The sequence below is a fragment of the Lutra lutra genome, chromosome 4, assembly GCF_902655055.1.
Source record: "Lutra lutra chromosome 4, mLutLut1.2, whole genome shotgun sequence".
NCBI lineage: Eukaryota > Metazoa > Chordata > Mammalia > Carnivora > Mustelidae > Lutra > Lutra lutra.
The window spans coordinates 166,993,524-167,017,745 of record NC_062281.1 but is presented as its reverse complement, the minus strand read 5'-3'; the positions used below and the strand labels follow the sequence as shown (position 1 = coordinate 167,017,745).

The following is a 24,222-nucleotide window of genomic DNA, read 5'->3' as shown; positions in this document are numbered from 1 at the left end:
CCTCAAATACAACCAAACCTGTTGACTTCGAGATCTCTATCTCCTGTCCAGAATGCTCACTGGGCTCAACCTGAATATCCAGTTCCTCACAACTTTCCATTAGGCTTCTCCACAGACACTTCCATCTCAAATCCCAAAGTGAACTCATCCTCTGCCCTGGGCCCAATCCTGCTCTTCCTCTGGTGCTCTGCATCTTGACCAAAGGAATCACCATCAGTCAATTGCTTGGGTGAGAAAGCCTTCTTTCTGACCCCTTCCCTCTCCTTCACCACATATATTCGATCAACCATCAAGTCCCGTGAATCCTAGGACTCTAGAATGCTCTACTTTACCATCCCCAGCCTCTTGGCTGTCTCCAGCCAATTCATTCTCCAAATTGCATCAGAGTCATTTATCCACTAAACATATGTGATATTAAAAAAAACAAAAAAACAAAAAACAAAACATATGTGTTATTGTTATCCTGGGGCTGAATGTTTACAGGGCCTTCTACGACCTGGTTCCTGCAGAACTCTCCAGCCTTTTTTTTTTTCCCCTAACACTCCCCTACCTAGCCCATTCCCATTGTTTTTTCTGGTGTTTTCTTAGATGCTATTTCCTCTGAAAGCCTTCCCAGATGCCTCTGAACCAGGTCAGGCACAATCATGAGTGTTTCCTGAACATCTCTATTAACAGTATTTATCAAATCCCCTGAAAGAGCATGGAAGACTCGAACTCTCTGAAGACAGCAGCTGTCTTGTTTACTGATACATCTCTAGCACCTGGAATGGTGTGTAGTAAGCACTCATTAAGTCTGTTGAATAAATTAACAAACAGAAGTTCCTAATTATAAAGTTCTTAATCTGTTTGTTAGATTAGGCTCCCGAAGTCCTCTACTTGCCTTCGTGCTAGTCCAGTCCCTGCACCTGAAGAAAGTATTGTGCACCTGAAGAATTTCTCTCTCAAAATAGCTAGAAGCAGTATGATACGGTGGCAAGAGCCCCACTCGTGAGCTAGGAGACCAGGGCGCCAGTCAGCTCTGCTACTCTTGGTGCTCTTGTGGGTGACCCGCTTAACCTTTCTGGGCCTAAATTTCTCCATCTGCAAAATAAAATGGCTAATGTAGATCAGTGATTTTCTTTTTTTTTTTTTTTAAAGATTTTATTTTTATTTATTTATTTGAGAGAGAGACAGTGAGAGAGAGCATGAGCTAGGAGAAGGTCAGAGAGAGAAGCAGACTCCCCGTGGAGCTGGGAGCCCGATGCGGGACTCGATCCCGGGACTCCAGGATCATGACCTGAGCCGAAGGCAGTCGTCCAACCAACTGAGCCACCCAGGCGTCCCTAGATCAGTGATTTTCAAAGTGCGCTCCATAGGGGAAGAGACTTGAATTGGAGGGTCCAGAGGCCCCTGTGACCCATCAAGACCCAAGCCACTCTGCTTCAATCTATGTGTTAGGAGTTTTGGTAAGGTTTTTACTTGGGGCATAAAAAAGGGTCCACAGCCAAAGCTAGTTTGAAAACAACCGTACTAGATAACTGCTGAATTCTGTGCACCCTTTACATGCTGACATTTAAAACTACTGAAAGCCATGGGCGTCAGTATCAAGAAGATAGTTTCTAAAAGCATGTGAAGATTCTGAGGAAGTTTGGAGAGGGTGGGCTGGCCCTTCAATCCGCTGTCAAGAAACCACTGGTTTTCATGTAACTCTACCCCGTTATGACATCTAGGAGGACACAGAGGCATTTCTGAATCCACAAAAATGAGTTAGATAAAGGTCTTTATCCCTCAATCCCCTGATATTAACAAGGAAGCTCAGACAGAAGGCAGAGGCCTAAATGGTTTTTTTTTTTTTAAGATTTTATTTGACAGAGAGAGAGAGTGACAGAGGGAACACAAGCAGAGGGAGTGGGAGACGGAGACACAGGCTTCCTGCCGAGCAGGGAGCCTGATGTGGGGCTCGATCCCAGGACCGTGGGATCATCACCTGAGCCGAAGGCAGAAGCCTAACGACTGAGCCACCAAGGCACCCCTAAATGGTTTTAAGTCTCGCTTCAGATGGCTCATCAGCCCACATCTGGTGACTCAGAGGCTGATCCAGCCTCACACCCAAGAATGCATTGTCCTGGGGCCTTGCATAGACAGGGCCTTCCTTTTGTGTGGGAAGTACTCAGTGGTCAGCGTGGGCCACTGACTATATTTACACCTGGGCGTCACTCGCTTGCCTAGGTCTCTGTGGGGGGGACACCCTATTGTTTGGTTTATCAGCATCAATCCCACATGCACCCTTTTCTTAAAAACTGTTTTTCCCACAGCCCCATTCCTTCTAATCACATAGTTCTTTTTTTTTTTTTTTAAGATTTTATTTTTAAGTAATCCCTATACCCAACGTGGGGCGCAAACTTACAACCCTGAGATCAAGAAACGTGCGCTTTACCAAGCCAGCCAGGCACCCCACTAGTCATATATTTCTATGGGGAGCGGCCATATTCTTAGGTGACTGGCTCTCCTGCTTCATCCCGGGGGAAGAACAGCATTCAGCTCTACCTACTTGGGAGTCCTTCCTCTTTCCTTTTTTTTTTTTTTTTTTTTTTTTTTAAGCTTGCAAGTCAGGTGTACTTCTTTGCAGGGGAGCAAAGCTGTAAGATGTGAGGTGTGGAAGCTTCCAGTAACCCTCTGAGGAAAACTTGTTTGCATGGAGAAAAAAGCAAAGTCATCAGGCAGAGAAGAGGAAGGGACAGAGACAGTGCTGGTTGTGTGGAGCCCCTGAAGGCAGCTGTACCCACTGCCCCACTGTATCTTAACTGATCTTCAGGAGGGATTGGCTGTTCAAGGTGTCCTTGGATCCCACGAACCAACAAATCTTTCTACCTAAATTAATTCAAATTGGCTTTTAGTCCCTTACAACAGAACTGACCCCAACTCTACATTAAGTCACTCAACTAGTAGGAGTCTGTTTCCTCACCTGCAGAACCTATTTGAAAGATTTTTGGCAGGGACTAAGGATATGTAACTTTGTTAAAAATGTACTAAGCTGTAAATATGTAAGGAGTGACTATGACCTGTCTGATGATGAGTATGATGGCAAGTGCTACCCAGGTGGAAGTAGCACAAATGACCCTTGCTGCTAGAAGGACAAGGGTGTTGTTGACTAGAAGGCAGGAACTCAGCAGTGGACACCCACTGTTCATCCGTCCAATTGCCCTCCCCTCCCCATTCACACACACTACTTCTGGGTGTCACTCCACCTCCATTCTGTCCATTTGGTTTCCATGGAAACTGCCCTATTCTTTCAAAATTCCATCCCTAGCCTGGCTGGTTGATGGGCCTCAGGATAAGCACCAGACCCAATTAAGGCTAATGAATCCCTTTCTTGGGACTCTTTTTTTTTTTTTAAGATTTTATTTATTTATCTGACAGAGAGCTAGAGAGCACAAGTTGGCAGAGTGGCAAGCAGAGGGAGAGGGAGAAGCAGCCTCTCCGCTGAGCAGGGAGCCTGATGCAGGGCTTGATCCCAGGACTCTGGGATCATGACCCGAGCCAAAGGCAGATGCTTAACCGACTGAGCCACCTAGGCACCCCTGGGACTCTTTTTTCAAACTGTGGCAAAATATACATAACGTAAAATCTATTATTTTTTTAAGGACTTTATTTTGAGAGAGAGAGAGTGGGGCAAGGGGCAGAGGCAGACTACCCGCTCAGCGTGGAGCCCCAATGCAGGGCTTGACCCCAAGACCCAGAGATCATGACCTGAGCTGAAACCCAGAGTCAGACACTTGACTGAGTCACCAAGGCGCCCCTAAAGTCTATGATCTTAAACCATTTTCAAGTATATAGTTCAGTAGTGTTGAGCATTTCACACTGTTGCACAACCAATCTTCAAAACTTTTTCATCTTGCAAACTTGAAATTCTATACCTATTAAACAATTCCCCATTTCCTCTGCTCTCCAGGCCTTGGCAAGCACCATTCAACTTTCTATCTCTATGAATTTGACTACTTTAGATCCCTCATATAGGTGGAATCATACACTATTTGTCCTTTTTGTGCCTGGATTATTTTATTTAGCATAGTATCCTCAAGATTCATCCATGTTGGACCACTGTCAGAAATGTCCTGCCTTCTTAAGACTGAATAATATTCCATTGTATGTATATACCACATTTTGCTTATCCATTTATCTAGCCATGGGCACTTGAGGGTTATTTCCATTTTTCGTCTACTGTGAATAATGCTACAATGAACACGGGTGTACAAAAATCTCTTCAAGACCCTGCTTTCAGTTCTTTTGGGTACACACCCAGAAGTGGAACTGCTGGGTCATTCGGCAATTCTATTTTTGATTTCTAGAGGAACCACTGTACTGTTTTCTGTAGCTGCTGTACCATTTTGCATTCCCACCAACATTGCACAAGGGTTTCAGTTTCTCCACATCCTCATCAACGTCTGTTATTTCCTGGTTTTTGATAGGAGCCATCCTAATGGTTGTAAGATATCCTGGCACTTCAGAACTTTAGAGAAAGAATCAGCACAGTCTCTCTGCTGTAAGAGCTCTAAGTGGTAAAGCTTAGGTGCTACTGGCAGCCTGGTCTGCATCATGTAGAAAAAGCCTGTTTGCAACGAGAGGAGAGAGCAGTGTCTCCAACAGCATCAGATTAGGTAGTACTGGTTGTGCCTGGGGCTTTTCCGTCCTTGAATCTGATGAGATACCTAAGTAACCCTATCATAAACTCACCTTTTTGCTTCAGTTAAGAGTCTGGCTTATTTCATTTTTTTTAAAGTAGGCTCCATGCTGGGTGCCCCAGTGTGGGGCTCAATCTCACAACCCTGAGAGCAAGACCTGAGCTGAGATCAAGAGTCGGACGCTTAGCCCACAGAGCCACCCGGGCGCCCCAGAGTTTGGCTTATTTCATTGGTAATCATGAGTCTTAACTAAAATAAACATCTTAGTAAAAGGGTTAGTTCTTTGGGAATCTTCTTTGCTTTTTCTTTTCTTGATTCCTTCTTATAAGTAGTTGGGATATAAATAATTTGTACATGGAAAAAGCCCTAAAGGAATGTCCTTAATGAAGCAGCATAATGGTTAGAGCATGGGTTTGGAGTCAGCCCAACCTGGCTTCATATCCTAGCTCAACAAATATTTAGTGAGTGCCTTGCAAGCCGCAGGCCTCCAGCAGGTGCTAGGGATAAAGCAGTTAACAATGGACAAAACCCCCTGCCCTCACAGAGCTTTCTATCTAGTACTCAGAAAATATCTGTGTGTCGACTATGCGCCAGTCACCAGTAAGCACTCTGAATATATACGCCTGTTTATAAGGTGGGGATAATAAATTACCTTGTCCGTTTGTTTAAAGGAATCATTATAAGGTATGCATGTGCTTAACACACAAGGCCTACCTGACACACAGCAAGCACTCAATGAGAAGCAGCCACGTTTACGTTTAGACACAGCAGCATGCCTTGCAGGAACGAGTCTCAGTATCTGTTGGGTGCCCAATGTATGTCCTACATATGTCTCAAAATAGGACTGACATCTTGACAGAATTTCCTCTCCAACTGGAGCCAGAGATAGCTATAGGTGATATGCACTTTAGCAGAATAATGAGGCAAAAGAATATGGTGGGTGAGAACACAGACTTTGGAGCCACCCACCTAGTTTCAAACCCCAGCTTGTGCTCAGGGAAAGGACTTAACTCTTCCAGTTTCCTCAGCTGAAAAATAGGACTAATATCAACGATGATGATATTACCTCACAGAGCTGTTGTGAGGATTAAATGAGTTATTATACGTAAAGTATTTAAAACCTGTCTGGCACATACTGCTATGTAAGTACTTCCTAATGTTACTTATAAACTGCTATGGAGGGGCACCTGGATGGACCTGATCTCGGGGTCTTGAGTTCAAGCCCCACAGTTGCCAGAGATTACTTAGAAACAAAAACAAAAAACTACTATGGGAACACATAGGAAGGAGACACTAAGCTTCCTTAGAGGTGCCAACGAAGCTTTGTCTAAGGAGAGGACATCAGATTTGGGCCTTCAAGGATATACAGGAGTTCACTAGGTAAAAAGTAGCAGAAAGCATTCCTGATGAAGAAAACAGTTTAAGCAAATGAGCTAAGCCATGAAGAAATCATATGCGTTAAAAAACAACAAGGGCCCTGGCTGGTTCATCCACTGGAGATATGACTCTTGATCTCAGGGTCATGAGTTCATGCTCCAATTGGGTTTTTTAATTAAAAAAAATTTTAATTAAAAAAAAAAAAACAACAGTGGGGCGTCTGGGTGGCTCAGTGGGTTAAAGCCTCTGCCTTTGGCTCAGGTCATGATCCCAGGGTCCTGGGATTGAGCCCCGCATCAGGCTCTCTGGTCAGCGGGGAGTCTACTTCCCCCTCTCTCTCTGCCTGCCTCTCTGCCTACTTGTGATCTGTCTGTCAAATAAATAAATAAAATCTTTAAAAACAAAAAACAGCAACAACATCTAGTAAATGGTAGACAATACATGAGGCACCATTTTAGGCCATGAGCATTGTGGATCACCAACCTAATCAGTTTTAACTTAGAGCTTGACCTGGTAACTTCTGGGAACTGACATGACACCATAAACCAACACTTCAGGAGTATTAACAATTTTTCCACACGAAGCAAATAAATCCAATTTATACCCACCATTTACTGGGCACTGCATTGCCAGTAAATGGCAACAAGTATGATGTTTTCAAAAGGACCTCATTTAATCCTTAGGATGTCCTCTGGAATGGAGGCAATAACTCCATTTTATATATAAGGAAACTCAGGCCGCTTGAGCAATTTTCCCAAGGTCACAGAGACAGTATACTGGATAGGAAAGTATTCCTATCAAATAGCAGTTTTGGTTGTTTTCTTTCTTTTCCCCTCACATAAACAGAAGTCTGCAGGTAGGCAGTTGCAGCCCTTAGTTCAGTTATTCCACAAGGCCACCAAAATACCTCTCACGCCTCCCTACCATCTTGAGAGCGTTCGCCATTTGGCCCTGTGGCTCCTGCAGTCTCTTGTTCCTTAGAACGCTTTTCAAACCCATCTTTAAAAATCTCACCGGCCAAGATTTTGTCCAGCTTTACTTTCTGAAGTATTTCAGCAGTCAGCTCATACAGCTCACTGATTCCACAGATGGGGAAATAGATCTGCCCCTAGCAAGATAGCAAAGCTAATTAGTTACACCAGCCTGGAGTCCGGGGCTCTTTCCGGGTTACAAGTATTTAGTGGAGACTGCAAGTTGCTCACCAAAATCTGTTCTCCCTTTTTTTCTTGGCACATGGAGTGACTGCATTTCTCAGCCTCCTCTGCAGGTAGGTGTGGACAGCCATGACTAAGTTCTTGCCAAAGCGAAGTGCGAAGTATGTGTGCTACTGCAGGGTCCAGGCCTTAAGGCTTCCCGTGTGTCCTCTGCGCTGTTTCCCCTTCCCATTTCCCCTTCCCGCCAGTGATGACCTAGCTTCACTCATGCACATGATAAAATGACGATGCCCACCCAGAGGCTGGAAAAACAACATGATATAAGGAAGCCATGTCCCTGAATGACTGCTTGGAGCACAGCTGCCCCAGTGACCTGGACCACTCACTTCAGAAAAGTTAACTACCCCCCCAGAGCTGTTATGTGAGAAAGAAACTAACTTCTTTGTTCCTTAAGCCACTGTATTGTTGAGCTTCTTTGTTATAGCAGCTTAGCCTTTTATCCTAACTAATACAACCATGCAGCTTCCCGTACGTATTCAGAATAGTTTTACAAGTGACCCGTTAGCCATCTTTTTAGAAAATAGCCCTAACTGCTCAAGCACATGATAAATACTGAAATTCCTTCCTCTGGCTGCTATCTCAAGATTTTCTTCATCCTGGTTAAGGTTATTTAATGATTAAAACAGATCATTTATGTAGAGACCTACTTAACTTTTATGCTTTCATGTAATTACTTCAACAAATACTTGATGTTGGGGATATACAGACAGGTTACTGCATTCATAAAAGCTTGCCTTCTAGTGTTTTTTTGTTGGTGGTGTTTTTAATGTCTTTTTTTTTTTTTAAAGATTTTATTTATTTATTTGACACAGAGAGATCACAAGTAGACAGAGAGGCAGGCAGAGAGAGAGAGAAGAGAGAGGGAAGCAGGTTCCCCGCCGAGTAGAGAGCCCGATGCGGGGCTCGATCCCAAGACCCTGAGATCATGACCTGAGCCGAAGGCAGCGGCTTAACCCACTGAGCCACCCAGGCGCCCCTTTAATGTCGTTTTAAGCAGAAAAACCTCTCTGTAGGAACTGAGGCTAAGAATACAGTTACTGAGGGTTACAAAGGATCAAACCACGTACCTAGCCTATAGATGAACTGTTTTCCTGCTTGGTCCTAAAAATCAAGCAAAATATTTTAAAGACTAAGAATCCAGCTCTCTGATATTCAGAGTCGAAGTACTTCCTACCCACTTAAAAACAGCATTACCTTAACTACAAGAAGTGTAGAGCCTAGTTAAGATTTTTACTTTCTTTTTCAAACTTATCTCAATAAAACTGGGGCAAAGGTAGGTGGACCAGATAGCTTGCTGAGTGCTGGAATCAATTACCAAAGCCATTTAGAGAGCACTGCTATGGACTGGAGACTCTGAGCACCTGGACCAAAGGGATTGGCTTGTCTGGGGATTAGCTGAGGCCAGATGGTACAAAATGGCACTCCTCACCCTCGATCCAGGCTGAACAGATAGCCCAGAGCTGGTCTCCCTGGTCCTTTCCAGCTCTCAAATGAGATCTGGAATGAAATATTTAGTAAAAGTAACAGAGGGAAGTGGAGCTTTGTCCTGGCTTTGCCACAGCCTGCTCTAGGGCTATGGAACATCCATGTTCGGGGCTTGATTTCCCATCTGTACAAGAAGGTGCTGAGGATCCTTTCATCCTTATATTTATGACAATCACTAGGAAGAACTACTTTCCTTCCTTACACTCAACAGCAAGGTCATTCAGAAGGTAGCAGGCAGAAAAGGGGAAATCTACCTCAATGCAGGGCCTCAGATTAGAGCACCAAGCTGATTTCTAGCGAGTGTTCCTCTTCCCTACACTCCCTGCTGATGGTGAAGGAATTAATCTTGTTGAATTTACAGTTTCTAAGAACAGAGGCAGTGGGCCCGATGACAGTGCCTTAAATTTCATAGGTACTTCATAAATATTGGGCATTTGGATTTCTTTCTTTCAGGAAATTCCTGATTTCCAATTGCCACAGAAATAGCAGTGATTCAATGAGAAGCTGCTGCTCCAGGTATTTCAGGTGAAAGGATTAAAGGCTTTTGGAGGTGGGATTATTAAAACTAGTTTTTCCTGCTTCTCCACTGAAACTTTTTTTAAAGCTTTAAAATACATTTAGTGACTTAAGTGAAGAACATTTCAGAGAGAAGGCTCCTCCTAAAATTACAGGCGGCTTAACAGTGCCTCAGCTTGGGCCAGCTGCTACGTGCTGTGCTCCTGGGCCCAGTCCCTCTGCCCGCTGGTTACTGGGGACAGAAACAGCCTCTCCCTCCCAGGACTGTGTGAGAAGACTGTGTTTGACTCACAGTTAAGTATCGTCCCCACTTCCAATGGGAAGATGTGACCTCTGCTCTGTTAGCTGCAGAAGTAGTTAATGTAAAACTGACTGGGAAAAACTATATTATGTTCCATGTAAAGAACAACATGGGGTGGGTACAAAGATAATTTCTCTTTTGGCTCAGAAAAATGTATTCTTGAAATTCAAAGTCATTAAAAATGGGTAAAGCTCAATAAAACTCAAGGGGTCCAGGATATTCCACCCACAGAGTGCGGAAGGAGGGAGGAGAAGCCACTGAAGTCACGTTGAGAACCTCAGCTTTCCAGGTCACGCCGTACCATATCTGCAGACCTGGCTCTAAACCCTGAGCTAGCATCACACTGTGCCCTGTTGTGTCACGTGCCTTCCCCCAACGTATGCACACATTCCCACACACCAAGGGGATGGGGCGCAAGGCTTTGGATTACTTGCTCTTATAGCAAGTGTGATTTCTTTGCAACCTTATTACAGCTGTAATTCAGTAATTATTTAATCAGTGTGGACTTTCTGGATCACCACTGTAGTCTCTGAGTCTGGCAAAGCACCAAGCATATGGTAAGTTCTGAGGTATCTGCTGGCTGAACGAATGGGCTGGCCATAGCTTAAGAACTTGTCAGAGACTGGTTTGGGCCTAAACCCTAGCATCTGAATAAAGTTCAGTGTATGAGGTAAGTGAACCCTGCTGGAGTTAACTGGGGAATCTAGCATAAATGGTTAAGGCCCAACACAAAAGACCTGACAGAGGTGGCAGGAGAAATCCATCCACACCCAGATGCTGCTTACAGGGGAGGTGACAGATGATGAGAGTATGTGCTAAAGGCTATCTTTTGGGTAAGAGGGGGGGTGGATACATATTTCTATTTGTTCATTTTTGCATTAAAAAACTCTTGAGGGCCCCCTGGGTGGCTCAGTCGTTAAGCGTCTGCCTTTGGCTCAGGTCATGATCCCAGGGTCCTGGGACTGAGCCCTGCATCAGGGTCCCTGCTCAGTGGGGAGCTTGCTTCTCTGTCAAATAAATAAATAAAATCTTTTAAATAAATCAATAAATACTCTTGAGAGAGATAAAAAAAAAAAACTAATAAGTATCTACTTGGGGAGAAGGGCATAGAGATGGGAGTGAAATTTTCAAAGAATGTCTTTTTTTTTTTTTTTTTTAAGATTTTATTTGGGGGCACCCAGGTGGGTCAGTTGGTTGGGTGTCTGCCCTCCACTCAGGTCAAGACCCTCTCAGGGACCTGGCATGGAGCCCCACGTCAGGCTCCCTGCTGGGTGGGGAATCTGCATCTCCCTCTGCCCCATCCCCCCCACCACTCCCTGCTTGTGCTCTTTCAAATACAAAACACTTTTTTTAAAATAAAGATTTTATTTATTTCAGAGATGGAGCGGAGAACCACCTAGGGGCCCCTCAATGAATGTCTTTTGATATCATTTTGATTTTGAACTATGTAAACAAATTTAGTGGAAAAAATGACTTTTTTTTTTTAAAGATTTTATTTATTTATCTGACAGAGAGAGATCACAAGTAGATGGAGAGGCAGGCAGAGAGAGAGAGGAGGGAAGCAGGCTCCCCGCTGAGCAAAGAACCCAATGCGGGACTCGATCCCAGGACCCCGAGATCATGACCCGAGCCGAAGGCAGCGGCCCAACCCACTGAGCCACCCAGGCGCCCCAAAAATGACTTTTAAAAAATGTTAGAAGGAAAAAGAAAAAGAAGGTAAGGCTATGGAATTCAGCACTGTTTTTAAAAAGGTCAGCCAGGATTGATAGTTCTTTACCCTCTCCTCCTACACACAGCTAACCAAGAACTGCTTTTTAAGGTCCAGCAGAAATGCTCCTTCTTCCATGATCCTCTTCCCCTCTCTTCCCTCCCCTCCAAAGTATAATACACAAAGTATATACACACCTCTTATGGCCTTTAGATATTCTCTTCCCTAGACTGGCTGTTGGTACAGTATGAACAAAGCTCCCTGAAAACAAGAATGACATCTCATTTTATCTCCATTTTCCCTCTAGCCTCTCATCTAGTAGATTCTGAACAAATAAAGTATTACTTGAATGAGGTTATGGCTTAATGGATACAACTTGTTTGGGGTGATGAAAAATTTTGGAAATAGAGGTGATAGTTGCATAGCATTATGAACATAATTAATGCTGCTGAACTATAAACAAAGAAATGCTTAATTTTATGCTAAATATATACATATACTCAACACTGCTAGAAATCACACATCTCCAATAACCCTCTATGTCTTCCAGGAATATAGTAAGTGCTCAATAAATATTTGCTAAATAATGACTAGACAAGGGCACCTGGGTGGCTCAGTCATTAAGCGTTTGCCTTCGACTCAATCCAGGATCCTGGGATTGAGCCCCGTATCAGGCTTTCAGGTCAGTAGGAAGCCTGCTTCTCCCTCTCCCACTCCCCCTGCTTGTGTTCCCTCTCTTGCTGTCTCTCTGTCAAATAAATAGATAAAAATCTTAAAAAAAAATAGTGACTAGACAGTACGATCATTAAGACGAATGTTAAGTTTGAGAAAAGGCTATCATGTTTTTGTTTTGTTTTGTTTTGTTTTTTACGTAGGATCTAAGCCCAGTGTGGAGCCCAATGTAGGACATGAAGATCAAGACCTGAGCTGAGATCAAGAATAGGATGGGTTTTTTTTTGCTTTTTTTTTTTTTTTAAGATTTTATTTATTTGACAGAGAGAGACACAGTGAGAGAGGGAACACAAGCAGGGGGAGTGAGAGAGGGAGAAGCAGGCTTCCTGCTGAGCAGGGAGTCACGATGTGGGGCTCGATCCCAGGATCCTAGGATCATGACCCGAATCGAAGGCAGACGCCCAACAACTGAGCCACCCAGGCACCCTTAGGATGCTTAACCAACTGAGCCCCCTGGTGTCCCAATGCTATCATGTATATTGATTACAGAGCCTACTATGTATAAACTAGACATGGTATATATATATTTTTTAAGGACTAAAGAGACTCCTAGAAACTTTTTCTTTATTTAACTTTTAATAAAAATATAGACTCTTAACTCAATAAAAAGATAGCAGTGATAGTAATTACACACAGGAGGAGCTCAACAAATGTCAAAGTCTTTAGTTTTCAAGCCACATCATGACCACCTCCTTCTCTCCTTCTCAGTGTAATCCAACAACTGGCTGAGTTCACTTAATCATCTCACTGGGGCTGGGCCTTTCCTGCCATTCACCCAAATCCAGAACTCCTGATTTGTGGCTCACAATACTTCAGTCATCTTTTATAGAAGTGGAAATGAGATATTTTTAGCCACAGTCAGGGACATAAAACTTCTTTTTTAAGGGATATAGGAAATTCAGGTATTCATTACCAAAAAGATCCTCAAGTATTAAAAAGTGCAATCTGTGCCTCTTTCAAAAATAGAACCTTTTGGGTTGAAAGAAAAAAAATTCCTTCCAAAAATCATCATTACCAGGCACATCAGCCAAACAGGGAGCTAACAAGTCCTGCTGTTTCCATGACAAAGAACACTGAAACTACACCACTGTAGAAAGAAAATCGTGGGGGCTTTCTGCGTAGCACTCCTCAGTCCAGACAGGGACACAGACATAACCCTCCCTCCTGAACTGGGTCCCTACCTGTGCAAAGGCTACTACTGGACATTTCTCTTTAAACACCAGATTTCAGCTCTTTCTCATTCTTCCCTGGGGACCCTTTCTCTTCGGGCTCTTTGTCACAGTCTGGAGAAATACTCTGACTCTCAATGGTAGCAAGAGCATCCAAGTCCAATCTTCTTCTCTTCCTCAGTTGGTGCAAATGGGATTTGGATTTTATATGTGCTAAGAGAGAACAAAACAAAAACAACTTATTAGAACTTTCTAGAATCAATCCTAGAAGCATACAAAACTAACTATATAATCCTTTTCTTAACAATAACAGGATCAACACATACTGGTAGAGCTGCGTAGCATTTTTAAGGGAAGGCGAAGTTACACGGCCAGCAAGCTACCATGTAGTCAGTGTATCCTGCTGGGGGCTTTACATCACTAACCCTCACAGCCATCTTGCAGGACAGTATCATTCAGCTCATTTTATACAGGAGGAAACTGAATTTCACCAAGGACTTAGATTTTGTCCAAGGACACACAGCTGGTAAGTTCTTCGGCTCACCTATAGTCAAAAAAGAGACGAAACTTTCGAAAATCAGGGCTCTAGACTCAATTTTCCAGAACGTGGCTTCTTGTTACAGATAGATTACCTTTCAACTCACTCAGCTAAAAAGTTACAAATCCAAATCCTTGTCTATATTGCAGAACAGATGCTCTGTCCCACATCAGACCTAGAGCTGTCCTTGCACTTCTTTCCTGCTCACACAGGTTACCCCTGCTGATCTGACATCCCTCTGCCTGGGTTAGACAAGCCATCTGAATGACTAATCCACAAGGTTCCCATTCTCCAAGCACACAATGCTCCAGAGAGATAACAGGAAGCATTCTTCTCTGCCAATCCTTTTTGAGAGCCCACAGAAGCAGTAAAACTGAAAGGTCACTGTTGCCTAATACCAATTTCTGACCTCTCACCACGAAAACTGTTCCCATCCTCATACTAGCTTCTTTCTACTTTTTCTTTTTCAAGGAGATTTTCTTTGGAAGCCTCTAAAGGCGTAGACAACAAGATTAAATTATCTTTGATATCTATTAAAAACATCATTTTAAGGTTTCAAAGCAAAAAACAAGTAAGGAAGAGGTAGAAAAGTTTACTTGGGGGAAAAAAGTCAGCTTTATTCTCCAGCTAGAGCCTAAGGCAAGAAAGGGCTTCTGGCCTGGCTCTCCATGGCAGCAGGAGATGGGAGCAAGGATTTGACAGATGGCACTATAGAAGGGCTCACACAAGCTAAGCTCACAAAGGCTCACAAATGTTGTTTCTTTAAGGCTATCCCTGAAGGACATTCGACAAACTGAACCACTAAGTTTCCTTTAGAAAAAAACAATCAGACACTCTCTTTCTCTTCCCCTTTCATCATTATAAACCAACGACAATCGAGGCTTCTTCTGCTGCTTGGGCAAATCACGCCATCCCCAATCTCTGACAATGGAGTTCATTTTGCCAGCATTACCAGTTAACAGAACTAATCATTCTATTGGTTGGTATGGGGAGAAAACTCTATTTCTAGGAGAATCCCATGCAAGGCAGTGCTCTGAACAGGATTCTAGCCACTGAGTCCCTACAAGCCCTACTGTGCTCAAAAGGAGTGAGCCTTAAAAATATTTCCAAACAGAATGTAAACTCAAGACTTGGGAGGCCCTGGCCCTTTCTGGGCTTTGACTAGAGGACTGCAAGAAGCCGACAGGGGAGTTCAGTGTGACTCTGTGGCAGAGGTGAATCCAGGCTCTACAATAGTGAAAAAGAGCCTAAGGTCAGGGCCCATGCTGCTTAGTCAGGAGTACCTTTAAAGAAGACATCACCCTTTGGCCACCTCCTTTATACAAGTCTGACTTTCATAGCATCTTTTTTTTTTAAGATTTTTTTTTTAAAGATTTATTTATTTGAAAGACAGAGTGTGTATGCATACATGGGGAAGGGGGTGGGGACAGAGTAGCAGCAGAGGGAGAGAATCCCCAAAGCAGACTACCCGCTGAGCACAGTTCATGACCTGAGCTGAAACCAAGAGTTGAACACTTAACCTACTGAGCCACCCAGGTGCCCCTGCTTTCAGAGCTTAACACTTTTCATCACAGCTTTAGCAATCACCACCATTTCAATATATTACCTTAAAAATTACCAAAGAGACCCCATTTTCAAAGACTGTACTCAAGAGGAGTAACTGAACTCCCCCCACCCTCCCAGCTGTTTCTGCTTCCTTGGTCTCTTGGGTGAGTTGGCTGGTTTCCCTTACAATCTCACCTCATCCACACTGAGTTCTAAACATGAAAGGCCAAGAAATTCCTAGAAGGTAGGATCAGGAAAGTAAAAGGAGCTCTGGAAAGTTAACTGCAGATTTCTCAGTATAAAATATCTACTCTAGGGGCCCCTGGGTGGCTCAGTTTAGTTAAGCGTCTGCCCTCAGCTCAGGTCATGGTCCCAGGGTCCTGGGACTGAGCCCCACCTTGGAGGGGGGGGTCCTTGCTCAGTGTGGAGCCTGCTTCTCCCTCTCCCTCTGCCTGCTGCTCCCCCTGCTTGTGCTTGTGCTCTCTCTTCTGTCAAATAAATAAAGAAAATCTTAAAAAATAAATAAAATATCTACTCTAGCTGAAGATGGAGCGCATATGATCTTCCTTTGAAATTCAGAATACAAAGATAACTCTCCAAAATGGAAAAGTCTCTATGAAATTTGAGTACTTAGGGGCTCTTAGAGGAATCTGGCCGTCCCTTTACAAATAAGCAGACTCTAGCATTCAATCCATCAAAGACCTTAAATTTCACAAGGTCACTGTGAATCACCCTTACAGTTCTCCGTGCCCTTCCCAGACTCACCTGCCCATTCACGGTCCCCAATGATGATTCGATCACAGAGGTCACACATGTGGTAACTTCTCTTGTTCTCCATTTCATTGCATGGCATCTTTACTGGAGCAGCTGCAGGCTTGTGGCCCTGAAAGAACAAGAGGGTGGGGGTGGCAGGGTGGGAGAGAAGCAACTGACTCAGAGAGATTTGGATCTCATTCTCTGATATTAAGGGAAGTGGGATTTTCCCAAGATTCCTTTTTCTCTTCCCACAGAACAGGTGGACTATAGATAGATTTTATCAACCTTTGTAAATGTGAAAGTAGAAACACAGCCTCCAGAGATCTAAAAGCAGCCAACTCTTCTGCTCTATTCCATGAAAAAGAAAGTTTGGTTTCCTGCCAACAAAGGTGCCAACTAAGGAAAGGTCTCTGAAAGCCAGACAATACGCAGTACTGTGATTAATAATCACCTGGATGAAACTTTGCACGATTTCAAGAGCAGGTTCAAGAACAGACTCTTCCCACTTCGAGACATCAGATACTTCTAAGCCATATACTGGGGGGACACTGGGACCAGGTCCTAATGATGACAAAGAGAAATTGTGAGAAGTCAGCCTCAAAGACCCACTCAATTCTGCTCCCAGGACTCCAAAATCCTCAAAGGAAATAAAAGGGGCCAAAGGAATAAACATTCTGATCATGCTATTCATTCTAGCCAGAAACATGAACCAAACAACTACATACACTCCAAGAATGACCTAGAAGGTTTACTGATCTGTAGCCAACTAGTCTACCTGAATAATCCAGAGACTTCTAAAGATAGGATCTTCCAGATCAGTCAGAAAAACAGAACAGAGTAACAGCTCTAGTGACAACCATGTGGGCTACAATATGAAGATAGCATATCAAAGGAGTAAATAAACTAACAGTTTGAAGTAAATGCCTGCTCTAAGTTGCCTATCATCTTACAGTGATGTTCCTCTTGTGGCGAGAGTTCACACCTTTCTTTAGGAGCAGACACTAGTCTCAGGTTTGTATATATCCCTTCAGCAGTATGGCATTCATGAAACTTGTTGATACCATAAGGATATTCAGGGACTGAGACAGAAGAATATCTATCAATGAGCCACTATATCTGAGAACTAGAAAGAAGCCTTGACTGAACTAGTTGAGCCCCTTCTTTCAGGAAACAGGTCTAGAGGAGTATTCAACAAACACCCTTTGGTAAATACTTCTGAATGGAGAGGTGACTAGGGATAGCCTAGAGTAAAGCTACAGGCATTCTGTCCATTGGAGCCAACACTGTTTAGTCTGCTGGTAGCTTCCCCTGTCAATGGACACACTAAATTGCCTTCCATAGCTAGGTCAAGTCAGTTGTCTAAAGGCAAAGAGCATCTCCGCATGGACAAAAACATCAAAGTCCTTTGGATGCCAACGGCTGGCAGGTGCTGGCCTTTTGACTGTGCCAACCACAAGTAAGATTCTTCATAAAATGGACTGCGTTGCACCTGCCACCACACGGAAAGGTGAGACTGGGAGGGTGCAGGCAGCATCCACAGCACACCTGGCCTTGGCTAAGCTCTGCACCTGTTTCCAGGCCACTCTATATTTTCCTTTCCCCTCTGAGTCCTTTGTTGGGTTTCTGTGCCCTGTCTAAGCACCTTTCAACAAGTTCTCGGCTCCCAGCTGCTATTTCTGGCTTGGGTCCAAGGCCAAGTTGGGGCGGGGAAGTCCCTCTGGCTTCTTGCCAGAGCCATGTCCCAGCAGACTAGCCCTGGCCAATCACACACAGCTCCTGGTTTACAAGGCAGCTGTGCCTTTCACTCTAGCACCAGGACTGAGCCGGCATACACATGAATGAGGAATGGGCAGATGATGCACTGTGCCATCAATCCCTCCTGACTCAGAGATGGGGGAGTTATTGTGGCTTTACCACAGGGGGAAGTCTCAAATCATTACAAAAAACATCTTTTGTTACAGACTAATTGTTAGCCCTGGGGAGAAGAGAAGCTGCACTGGAAATCTGTAGTAGTGAATTTCAGTTGATGCAATTCGATTTCGGTATTAGCTGAAGCCAAGAATTCTCCTATCTGACAGGACATGCAGAGAAAGCGGGGTAAGTAGAAGGAAGTATAAAGAGCCCCTTGGTGCCAGAACTACCCCAGAGATGCCTGGCTGAGAGCGAGTGTGGGAGAAAGAACTTCAGCTATTGGTGGTCAACAACACGGATCGAGATGTTTCTGTTCAGAGACCCTGAAGAGCAGAGGGGAGGCCACAGCTGTCCTTATCTATAACTGAAAGCAGAAATCTAACAGCAAAAGGCAAACAGGAGATGATTCAGAAGCATATTTAAGAAGTGTCCATAAGATAAAGTTGGTGTTTCAATTAATCTCTTTTAAGGTAATCTCCTTTTAGCTCATAACCGCACAATTTCTTACCTGAGGCCCAATAGCAATGCTGTCTAGCTAAAGTTATGGCTATAGGAAACAAGAAGAGCACTAAAAAGTACAATGTGTGTGTGGTGGTGGGGGTGTCAGGCCTGTAACCAATACTGCTTATTCAGCTGGCAGATTTTTGGCAATATATTTAACTTCCTGAAGCCTCCTCTGCCTTATCTGCAAAAATAAAAGAATAACACCTACCTCACAGGCTCAGTAATATATGTATAGCACCAAATTTAGTGTCAACGACACAGTGCTTGCACATATACTAAAAGACACAGAACAAGGTCAAATGAAAGAGAATTTCCTTCCCTGCTCCCTAAAAGTGCTGTTCAATTGAAGGCAAAGCTGCAGCACTTGGAAGCACCACGTACCGGAAAGTGAAGGCAACGCTGGGAGCACGGATGTAGGTTTGACTTTTGCAACTGCTCATCTGGTCTATAAACCATTTTCTTTCTTTCTCTCTTTACTCTTTCTTTTCTTTCTTTTTTTTAAGTAATCTCTACACCCAGCATGGGGCCCAAACTCACGACCCCTGAGATCAAGAGTCACATGCTCTTCCAACTGAGCCAGCCAGATGCCCGAGAACCATGTGAATTAGGAAAGCCTCCCTAAAGAAATCTGACTGCACTTCAGGTACAAAACCTGAAGCTGAAGTCACCCTTGAGCACCAACTCTATAGAGGTGTTACTAGTATGCTCTTTCCTGTTTGTAGCTACCACCCGGATGTTCAACCCCTCACTGGAAAGATTTCATTTGTTTTCTGAGACATTACGAAGAAGTATCCTGCACAGTCATTGATGCAGTAGACCCTCTCCCAGATTGGGTCCCCAAAGCTTAGGACAGGTCCAGAAACTAAAGTTCCTTTTCTGGGTGAGCTAAGGATCTATATTCTACTGGAAATGGACCCAGGGGATAAGGAAAAACATGAGACTTACTGCTCAAAAATCGGTTTTTAACCCATCGGTTTTGCTTCCGGGCATATCTCTTAGTCACTTGTTTCAGAGACTCAATACCTGAAAGATAAGGTAGATCTAAGAACCTCTAAGTTCTGACCCAGCCAAAAGGCAAGCCCTCCCAGCCCAGCAGAAGAGAAATCAACCATAGCAGCACACTGGAGTATACGTGGTAGACAAAAATCTCAGTTCTGAGTTGAAGGCCATTTGGGAGAAGGCCATTTGAGACTCTTCTGACCTCAGCTCTTTCTCAGACCATACCAGCGGCGCACTCTGCCACCCAAGGATGTCCAAGACTAGGTTAGATAGAAGAATTCACACCTTTCTTTAGGAGCTGGTTACTAGTCTCTGGTGTGCATTTTCCCTCAGTGACCAGGTACTCGTGAAATTCCTTGAAGCCAATGGATTGGAAGATACCGTGTTGATAGTCCTGGCTGGGAACAGGAGAGCATCAGCAGATGAGCCACTCCATCTGAAAGGGCTTAGAGAAGATCTAGCTGAGCCATTTCATCTCATAGATGAGAAACTGAGATCCTCAACAGTTACAGATTCTCTAAACTCCTTCTTCCACCACCCCCCACCAGCTCCCTGGTTAGTTCTCTTGAAAATTCATTCCTAGGAATATCTGACAGATTAGAAAAGTGCAACTGTAACAAGTACACCAGACTGCCTTCCAACAAGCCTTGCCAATGCCAGGGACAAAGGCTAATTTACAAGCAGATCCAAAGCCAGTATTACATTTATGGTCTTTCGACTGAAAGCAAGGGAGGGAGAGTGGGTCAAAGAAATGGCCAAATCCTCACCTATTTTCTGCAACTTTCTTCTGATTATAGCGTCTGTGAAAATCTCTTAGTTCATCCAAGAGCCCAGCAGCAAGCATGTCATCCACCCTCTTATCCAAGCGCTCATCTAGAACTTCAATCACATTAGCCCTTCAACCAGCAAGCCTGTTGTAGGTGGCCCACTAGACACTTATATTATGAATGGACAGGCTGCTACAAGAAATACCATTTGTTCAAATGGAAGAAAGGGTTCAGAGTCCAAAGATTGTAGAATAACTCATATTATATATGTCATACTTAAGATCGCACTTCAATAAAAACAGCCAAAATGAACCACAGGTCTTATTATATAAAGAGAAAACATACAGTTACAGCTAATAGGAAGGACAAATATTTTATTATGGAATGTATATTCATTGTTTACTTTAGAGGTAGCTAAGACACCCCTTGGTTATCCTTCTTACTTTTTTCCATTATATTTGTTACTCTAGCTTCGTGTTCTTTTACATTTAAGAACTTTCAGATGACACCGCGGATAGGAACAAGGAACTTTAATCCAAAGCCATCCTAGGTACATCTTGAACTACTGAGCCAGACAAAGGAGCAAAGAGTCAGGGGTCATAATCATTCAGATGTGATGGTCAAACTTTATTATGACCAAAAGTGGTGGTCAGCTTTATTATGAATCAGATTCCATTATTTTATGCTGAACTGCAATACATGTTTTTATTCACAAAAATTTCATTTAAAAAATTACCTTTTTTGATGAACTTGCATATGAGATCAATTTAACAAACTTTCACCATTTCAACCACGCTCTACATTATCTGCCATTGCTAATGCTCAGCCTGCAGTAACAGTAACCTCTTATTCTATACTCTTAAAAAGCCTGTTTATTAAGGACTCATCACATGTATGCATATCTGACCACTTTGTATTTGTAATTCATCTAATCCTCAATACATGTATGTATTATTATTAATACATTAATTCCACTTTACAGAAGAGAAAATTGGGGCACAGGAATGTTAACTAACTTGCCTTGAAACTCACACAGCTAGAAGATGGTGGAGCAGGAATCTGAATCCAGGCAGTTTGGCTCAAAGACCATGTTCTTAATCGCTACACTATGCTGCCTGTTCACACACAAACCAGCCCACAGGTTATCCTTAAAAATGGGTATCCCTTCTCTGTGGCCTCAAGGTACTTTCTAGCCTAGCATTTAGCACAATGTAGTAGCTATCTTTGTTTGCTGCACCACTAGACCGGGAGCTCCTAAAAACCAGGCACGGTCTCACATTCGTCTCTGAAATCTAAGTAACTATGCAGCATACCGGCACTTCATTGAATGCTTACTGAATGTTAGTTGGATGGAGAAGTTAGTACTATCACAAGGCATTATCATACTTTACAAAAAAAAAAAAAACCCATCAAACCATAATCAGGCTAACCATCATACCCATTTCTCAGGTCTGCGGCCTCCACCCAGCCAACCAGGGAGTCAGACCTCTTCCTCAAAGCCTTCCTTCTCTTTCTCTTCGGACCTTCCCTAGATGGCAGTCTCTTACCCAACCCACCCATCTCCTCTTATCCCATCCTTGGTATCTTATCCTAGTGCCAGGGGCACCTACTTCCCTTTCCAGACAGATAGCTAAGGGAAAGGCACTGTGCCTTAATAAGTTAATGAATCATGGTAATTATAAAATTAAGAGCTAACACTTGTTTAGTGCTTATTAAGACCCACTCATGGTTCTAGGCAATATATATATATATATATATATATATATAATAAGCTGTATTTCAGATGGACTCTAAGGCATCAAAGGACTTTTACCTGTCTGGTCAGCATGAAGCCAGAGGATGCAAAGGTTAGGAAACTTCAGAGGGCCTCCAAGGGGACCACCACCTTCCTCTGCATGTTGACGATGAAGAAATTCACTATGAGAGATCCCCGTTTCTTCAAACACTTGCAAGCTCCTAAGTCATTTAAAGGGGTGGGGGAGGGGGAACACACCCATAAAAACCATTAGAAAATACTGATTCTCAAATGAAACAAGGAGAGAGGCTATTTATTACAGAACCACCTCTTTCTCATTTTCACTGTATAAGCTCCTGAAGCCATGAAGGTCTGCGGTTATTCCAATCCTACAGCTACTTGGAAAACAGTCCCAAAGAAAATTTTAGGTCAAGTAAGAATAATACTATTCTTCTAAACATACATTAACTTTTCTAAACTCAGGTTCAAAAACAGCAGGCTTCTTCCACAAAAACAGAATGGGACTCACTCACCGTCAGGTAAGCAGTAAAAGAGCTTATTTGGGAGACTGTTACAAGCCAGCAAGTCCAGTCTCGCTGGAACGCCTTTCCCACAGTACAGAAGTATGTCGTATATCCAGCTCATCAACTTTTTTTTACATAGGTCTAGAATTAACGAAGAACACTTCTGATTTGGTCCTCTACTAGCACAAAGACCACTGAAGAAAGAACTCACATACTTACTCTTCAGCCACCTCCACTCTGTCTGCCTCCATTAGTTATGCAGCCCTAGATAATGCAACTCTCAAATCTACATGCCACCACTCTGCGTGACTCCAACTTATTCATTCAACTTGAAAGTGATCTTTCCCTCCCAACCCAATTCTACTTCCTGAAACCCTAACACAAGAGTAGAGACCCTTGTCTTTCCATACCACTGGTCACTCAAAGAGGACCTATGAGGAAAAATCGTGGTAACAGATAATCTCAATTATCTGGAGGTTAGGAAACAGTCTCAAAATAAAAGAAAAATAAGGGACACCAGCTTGGCTCAGTCAGTTGAGCGCTGGCCTTTAGCTCAGGTTGTGATTCTGGGGTCCTAGGATGGAGCCCTGCATTGGGCTCCCTGTTCTGTGGCAGTCTGCTTCTCCCTCAGCCCCTCCACCCCCACCCCTTGCTTGTGCTCTTTCTCTCTCAAATGAATAAATAAAAACCTTAAAAAAAAAAAAAAAAGGAAAAGAAAAGAAAGATGAACAAAGTCTTTCAGTCCTCTCCAAAGAAGGGACTCTAGAACGCTTGTTCAGAGGCTACTGATTCTAAGACACAATTCTTGGCACATTACTAGTTTATAAACAGCAAAATGCAGAGAGGTGATAAGATAAAACTCATTAGTAAAAAGAGAGGATGGGGAGCCTGGGTGGCTCAGTCAGTTAAGCACCATGATCAGGGCATAATCCCAGGGTCCTGGGATTGAGCCCCACATCGGGCTCCCTGCTCAGTGGGTAGGGCAGTGGGGAGCCTCCTTTTCCTCTCCCTCTGTCTGCTCTGCTGCTGCCTCTCCTGCTTGTGCTCTCTCGCTCTGACAAATAAATAAAATCTTTTTAAAAAATAAATAAATAAAAAGAGGGTAATAAAGACCAATCTCTAGAATTACATCATAAAACATAAAAATATTCATCATTAATGTTCTTGTTCTCCAAAAATTTTTGAAATATCTCTATTAAAATATTTTTTAAAATAAAATGTTCGGACACTGGAAGTATAAATTTCATTTATCTAGAATGTGCATTATCACCTGAGGTGACACTCCTCTGAAGGAGGCAAAAATACCTAGACGGTACAATGGTGTGTGACACTCCGAGGGGCAACCATACCCAAAGAAATATTATTCTTTAGTACTACAATCCATGGAGGACAGGGAGGCAGAGAGGCAGAATTAGCACAAAATTTTCTAAAAAGGCTCTGGGTGTATATGGGGTGGTGGGAGACAGTGAAAAAGGATTAAGAAACACTCATCTAGATTATTCATTTGAGTGGACTACTTCATAATCCCTATCAATACCAGATGATGCTCTAGTATCTAATCTGTATAATCAACCGCCCTTCATCAGATCCTCTACCCCACTTCATTAGATATGGTTTCACTCCCAACACTGCAGAAGAATAAACTTACCACACGAGGCTGCAATTTCAAAACAAACCTAAGAAAACATGACCTTATGAGTTCATTCACCACCTCGCTCTTCCCTTCAAGAAAGCCTCCACATGGGAAGGTGAGCTGGTCTATGAGACAGTTTATAAAATC

At 43.2% G+C, this 24,222-nt stretch overlaps 1 protein-coding gene across 4 annotated transcripts in view; it reads right to left on the bottom strand.

Annotated features, from left to right (window-relative positions):
- Window positions 1-12,541: 12,541 nt before the first annotated feature.
- Window positions 12,542-24,222, bottom strand: part of TRIT1 (tRNA isopentenyltransferase 1) — a 49,010-nt gene continuing 37,329 nt past the window's right edge. For 3 of the 4 annotated variants that reach the window (XM_047726716.1, XM_047726718.1, XM_047726717.1), the window contains 7 exons: window positions 21,997-22,139; window positions 20,184-20,295; window positions 19,702-19,814; window positions 19,363-19,440; window positions 16,454-16,563; window positions 16,012-16,129; window positions 12,542-13,376 (listed from right to left, as the gene is read on the bottom strand). In XM_047726716.1, coding sequence (XP_047582672.1) covers window positions 13,207-13,376; window positions 16,012-16,129; window positions 16,454-16,563; window positions 19,363-19,440; window positions 19,702-19,814; window positions 20,184-20,295; window positions 21,997-22,139 — 844 coding nt within the window. In that variant the 3' untranslated portion in view covers window positions 12,542-13,206. The remainder of the gene's footprint in view (window positions 13,377-16,011; window positions 16,130-16,453; window positions 16,564-19,362; window positions 19,441-19,701; window positions 19,815-20,183; window positions 20,296-21,996; window positions 22,140-24,222) is intronic. The other variant, XR_007126752.1, reaches the window with a different exon arrangement.